The sequence below is a fragment of the Myxocyprinus asiaticus genome, chromosome 25 (genome assembly GCF_019703515.2).
Source record: "Myxocyprinus asiaticus isolate MX2 ecotype Aquarium Trade chromosome 25, UBuf_Myxa_2, whole genome shotgun sequence".
Lineage (NCBI taxonomy): Eukaryota > Metazoa > Chordata > Actinopteri > Cypriniformes > Catostomidae > Myxocyprinus > Myxocyprinus asiaticus.
The window spans coordinates 2,485,813-2,491,977 of NC_059368.1; the positions used below are offsets into that span (position 1 = coordinate 2,485,813).

At 36.7% G+C, this 6,165-nt stretch overlaps 1 protein-coding gene across 2 annotated transcripts; it reads left to right on the forward strand.

Moving 5' to 3' along the window:
- Positions 1–474: 474 nt before the first annotated feature.
- LOC127416333 (H2.0-like homeobox protein) lies at positions 475–4,473 on the forward strand. 2 transcript variants are annotated; one of them, XM_051655638.1, is made up of 4 exons: positions 475–1,015; positions 1,318–1,473; positions 1,737–1,921; positions 2,653–4,473. In XM_051655638.1, exons 1-4 carry the CDS (start codon positions 580–582, stop codon positions 2,971–2,973), a joined length of 1,098 nt encoding a protein of 365 aa, XP_051511598.1. In that variant the 5' UTR covers positions 475–579; the 3' UTR covers positions 2,974–4,473. The 2 variants fall into 2 exon arrangements, with proteins under 2 accessions (XP_051511598.1, XP_051511599.1); XM_051655639.1 differs by lacking the exon at positions 1,318–1,473 and having other exon boundaries at positions 476–1,015.
- Positions 4,474–6,165: the final 1,692 nt, after the last annotated feature.

A 6,165-nucleotide genomic window follows, 5' to 3' on the forward strand; every position in this document is an offset into this window, starting at 1 on the left:
ATGAAATGTTGTTTATGAATACATGTAGCATAACGCATAACCAACTAAAATAAGTAAAATATTTATTTGCTAATATACCAAGAAATGAAGGTTTGTTTATTTGCACACTCCCAAAAATGTTTAAGCCTATTTTTAAGATTTCATACCAAATTTCCATCCAAATGAACCGAGTTATCTTTAGCTGAATTAAACGAATGCAACGTAAAATATTTGAAGTATTTCAGTTTGTTGGAAATGTATTTTTTTTTTTTTATCCAACAATTTATTCTATGTATTAATGTATAGGCCTACATTTTGATATCCAATAAAAATTGCAAATACGACTTTTGTCGTTTCAGATATTAGGCAATGTATTGTAACTGGAGGTCATTGCTGAGGAAGTCAAATGCATCGTCTTTGGGGCGTGTTGGATTGTCCTGTAAACTTCCATTGGCTCAGAAAGAGCCAATCAATAACGGAACCCCTGCTTAGAGCTTTTTGGACCACTGTCTGGAGTTGCATACTTGAGAAGAGACGCGAGAGAGGGCAACTTCTGCTTGTAATCATTACACGTCGTTGCGCTTGGCTTCTTCTGCAAGGATGTATACGACGGGACTGAATCCCTTTTACGCATCGAATTTTAGCCTTTGGACTGCGTACTGTTCGGGCGGTTTTGCGGTGGATACCATGAAAAAACCCTCGTTTTGCATTGCTGATATTCTGCACGTTGGAGAGGCTGAAAACATCCCCGGGTCATCGGCGCTTATGGCCCATATTGGGGCCCGGACGCAAGTTCATTCGTCCGGATCTCCGCTGCGCCCTTCCCCGGTCACTCCGGACGCGTCGCCGGTGTTCGGCGCAAGGGTGACTCCCGCGTCTGCGTATCACAGGCATGGAATACACTTGACATCTGTGTCCAGAGCCGCGATTAACGCGCAGTCCGCGCCTCCACCGTCCAGTAAAGACCTCAAATTCGGAATTGATCGGATATTATCCGCAGACTTCGAGCCAAATGCGAAAGAAACTTTATTACGAGGTGAGACAATGTTTTTAAAAATCATGCACAGTTTATTTTCGGTGCTGTTCAGTGTTCCCACAACTTCCCTCAGATTTATGACAGAGACAAGAAGTAGACTAATTAGAAGAGTATATTTAGAACCTAGTGAGCAAAAAGATTGCTTTGGACGAACAGAAGTAACCTAGTTTAATATGGTTTATAGCTATACATTAATTTAAAAAGGCAATGGATGAAGATAGACGACCACTCCTGCCCTTATTGGATTTATTTCAATAGATTGTGTGATACAGTTCATTTTGGTTTTTGTCGTTTTATAACAGATCTCACGTCGATTGTTAGTCCGAATCGGCAGTCAGCAGTCCATGTATCTGCGAGCCCGTACTTCGCGTCCATGAGCGAAACCTCCTCCATGATGGGTTCTATAGGCAATGCCGCCAGACAATCAGGGCAACATCAGTTTCAGGACACCTTCCCAGGTAGTGTAGGCATCTCACGCCATTCAAATTAAGCCCCCAATAGACATCATGGAGAATTTGTATGCATACAAACATTGCACAGCCTTGTTTACCTCTGAATTCATATGCACACTTCATTTTTGCATATGAATTAGATAACATGCAATTTGACCAGTATGCATTGCGTATTAAGTCGCATTGAAACTGCATTGCATTTCTCATGGTTTTAGTCATTGTGTTCAAGTTCAACTCAGATAACGGTGCTGTGTTGTTTGTCTCATCAGGGCCGTATGCAGTTCTATCCAAAGACACAATGCCACAGACGTACAAGAGAAAAAGATCCTGGTCCAGAGCCGTGTTCTCCAACCTCCAGAGAAAAGGACTCGAGAAACGTTTCGAAATCCAAAAGTATGTCACGAAACCGGACCGGAAACAACTGGCTGCGATGCTGGGCCTCACCGATGCACAGGTGAGCTAGAGTTGAACTGATCAGCTGTTATCCATAATTAATAATGCCATTTACTTCATCAAGTACTGATGAAATTATGGTATTAATTATAACACTACCACAATGCAATTACAAATCAGGATGGCCATTACAGGAAGGGGCGAACATGCTTTTGAGAAAACAGCAGCATTGCGACATTCACTTTTTGATGGGAAATGAAAGTCAATTGTAACGAATTATTGCATATATAATAGGGTCACAGTTGTGTTTCATTTCAAAACATCATAATTTACGTTATTGAGCAACAGTTTCGGTCTTATAATAGGCCTATCGAAATGCCACGACAGCTTTAAGAATGTAAGAGAGTTTCAAAACTTTCCAGTAATGTTTTGAAATTGGATCTCTGTCTTGTTTAGCAGTTGAAACCCTTCTTTTCAGTCTGTGCATTCATTTATAAATGCATACTGTTGTAAAAAGACTTTTGTATAATAGTGTAATAAATTCATGCATAAATAATAAAGTCGTATGTTTTCGCACGATATCTGACGTATATACGAATTATGAGTTGTCATGAGACTGCTATAGCATCAAAACAATACAATAAATAATAAATAGGCTATAAATAGGCTATAAATAGCTAAATATAGCCCACAAGTAAAATTCTATATTATTAAATCAATAAAATCTTCACATAAGTAATTGATCGTTTATTAAAATCATGCAAACCAAACTAATCTTGCTGTTTTTTTTAGGTCAAAGTTTGGTTCCAGAACCGACGAATGAAATGGAGGCATTCCAAAGAAGCGCAGTCCCAGAAGGACAAAGAGAAAGAGGATAAACCGGATAAATCCGCGATGGAGTCTGAACAGAAAGAACGCAACGATTCCGAATGCGACAGCGAACCGAGCGAGTCCGAATTCGAGGATGCGCCGGATGACAAAAGCGACGTGGACATTTCGGAACTCAATAAAGCAAGTGTGATTATTCCTGGACCGGTTCCCTTGAGCACAGAGGACACATCCACAACAAACTGCATGACAGAACCGAGCACAGCGACGCAAATGCTGCTTTGAGGAGCCGGGAATCGAATAATCTGATGTGAACAAATACTATACAAGTCACAATTGAAGTGTCTTACAAGACAGACTTGAGCCATGGTGACACAGACATTGTTGCCCATTGTGAAACAGAAATATCCTTTAATTGTTTATATTGATTTGGGAATTGCAGGGGCGTAGCAGTCATTTTAAAAGGGGGGACACAGTTGTCAGTAGGTGGCTCGCACAGACCCAACACCTACAGTGCAGTATTAATATTTTACAATATATATTAATACATAAGTAATATATACTTGTAGTATTTTAAAGATTCAAGTATTGCAAAATTAGCTGTAAAAATAAAGGGCATCATGTGGCGCACTTACTTCTGTTTCACACATGACAATAAAAGACTGAGCACAAGCTGGTCCTAAATTATTTAATCAAGTACAATAATGACAATTGTGCGTGTGCACAATTTAATTTTTTACTCTGTGCTTGTGCATTGTGGGATTTAAATGTATCCAAGTGGCTCAAATGTTTTGACTATGTTCACCAAAATGAATTCATATCCATTTAATGATTCAGTGACCATTTCTGGTGATGCCAGAAGGTGGTGACAAATGAGTGTCTTGTGTGAATCACTGAATCAACAATCAAAAGAACATTTGAATCCTTTAAAATGTGCATGTCTACAGACCTACAAACAGACTTCAGTAGAGGTTTTAAGCATTAGAAGAACAAAGCAAATCTATCATTTCCCTACAGTTTGTGAGCTGCTGAGCATGACTTTTATCATAAGACAACAATAATAGTCTTATAATAATTAAAAGAGTTCCAATAACGTCTGTACGTTTTCATGTATAAGAAAATGTGTCTATATATCTATTGACTTCAGTAAAATGCATAAGTGTTCTAAGAACAAGGCAGATTGATCTTTTTTCCTCCAGTTTGTCGACTGCACACCAACATGGAAGTAAAAAACAGGAGCTGATATTAAAAATAGCTTTACATATTTAACATCGATCTAGTAATCTGCTTAAATTGGCAAAAACATCCGATCAAACTATTACCTCTCAAAAAGCATAACTTAATGAAGACTCATGCGCTGACATAAAATCACCTTTTTAAAGAGTGCGGAGGACGTGTCCCCCACGTCCCCCACGGCTGCTACGCCCTTGGGGAATTGATTGTTCATGAATTAAGACATTTTGATAAACTTGATTGTATTATATTTTGTCTGTAAGTATTTGCACTGAAAATGTAAATAAAAGTTTGTTACTAGCCTATTCAAAGTGGTGTATGGAAATTACCAATGCACTTTCAAGATATCAATTCAGTCAAGATTAAAGAGAGCTGCAATCTAAATTTGAACTACTAAAGCATGTCCTCCGTGGCTATATTTGTGCAAAAATAATGGGACAGTTATGAAGTTAGTCTAAAATATATATTTTTTTATACATTATTATTATACCATTTAACAAGTAGCTTATATGTTAAGTTTAAAAATATTAATAAAGGGCTGATAAGTGGTTATCAGTTCTATCTGTCGTGAGAATTTGTCCACTTCACACAGTTATGAAATCTTGCGACACTAGACTTCTTCCCAAAAGGTATTGCCTTACTTGTCGGCTGTTCAGTAGCAAAAATGCACAATTAAGTAGGTTATAACCGAGGCATTTTCGCAATTATGCCGAAGAAAATACACATCTAAGAACTCATATTATTGTGACATTTTAAACAAAGTTGCAAATGGCACTGCAAATAATTTGTTTATTAGTACATTTTTATTAATTCTATTCTCCAAACTATTGCTCCAATATAGTCATAATTTAATAAAAATCACACAGGTGTTAAGACAAGAATGAAGGTAGATTTTAACCGAAAGGTTAAATTGTGTTATCAGGAGATTATATTTCTATGTCAGGTTTTTTTTAATTTTTTATATTGGGGCAAGTTGTCACTAATGTAATTTTTAACAACTGATTAATTACACTTTCTGTTGGCCAAAACAATGGTCTGATAATTTCATGCAATTTTCCCTTAATTGTTTTGTATTTCATAATTGTTTCACTATTTACATTTAGCTGAAAAGCCATTAGATATATAATGTATTATATATATACGAATACAAGATATAGCCTATATATGTAAATAAATTAGGGATGCACCAATGTTTACTGTATATACTGTGTTGGCCACCGATATATTTATTAGCCAATTATTGACCAAATTAAAACCATCCTCATATCAGCCACAATGAAAATGTCCAAACGAAAAGCCGATTGTTTATTTATAATTACACAAATGTATTGAGTTTAAGTTTATAATCATATTTTCATGTAAGAAACACCTCCCAAAACAATTAAAGCCAGAAAAATATGCTTATGCTTACTATACATTTATAATGGTAATATCTAAAATAAAAACTGCAAAATTATTTTTGTAATTTTGTATTTAGCTTTCATTGTGGCTCTCTTGAAATTCTGGACTCTCGTAGCTTTTCAAAATAAGGCGAGTGAGTGGCAAAATATTGTAACGGCCTATAGTTTTTGGTTAAAATCTGTATCCCTATACTGGCCAAAAAGGTTCATATCCCAACAGCATAAATACAGATATGTTGAAGAAAACAGTTTTATAATAGGATAGTATTTTATATTTCAATCAAGGGTAATCTTCTGAAATAAAAGTCAATAAAGAGCAGGTTCCCATTGTGACAACTTGCCCCAGACAGTGTGACAACATGCCCCAGTTTCCCCACATCATAAGTCTGTGATAAATGGTGCAGTAGACATCTTTTGGCCTGTAAGACCTTTTTGAATCAGGTTAATGCAATTCTCCCAAGCCTTTTTCACCCTGAAAAATGTGAGCGGGGTGAAATTTGGCATCCAACAATAAACAGAGGGTGAAGAGCTTGGATTTATAGTTTGTATACATTTGCTGGCTCCAGATATCAGCAACAGAGCGGATGAGTATGTTTTATGAATGTAGGTTCAGATCCGCGCATCAAAAACTACACCATTTATGGACTCTGGCTGTCTTAGCTACATTCACACGCCATGCAGTGTGTTATGTCAGTGTTCTAATGGCGAAACTATTTGAGGATTTAGACAATAATCCATCTAGAGATATTAGAGCCTTTTGACATTACTATTAGCTTCTATTTTACATCTTAACATGAGTTATTATACATTGCAAGTATTGCAAAAAAGAAATTACAACTGCATT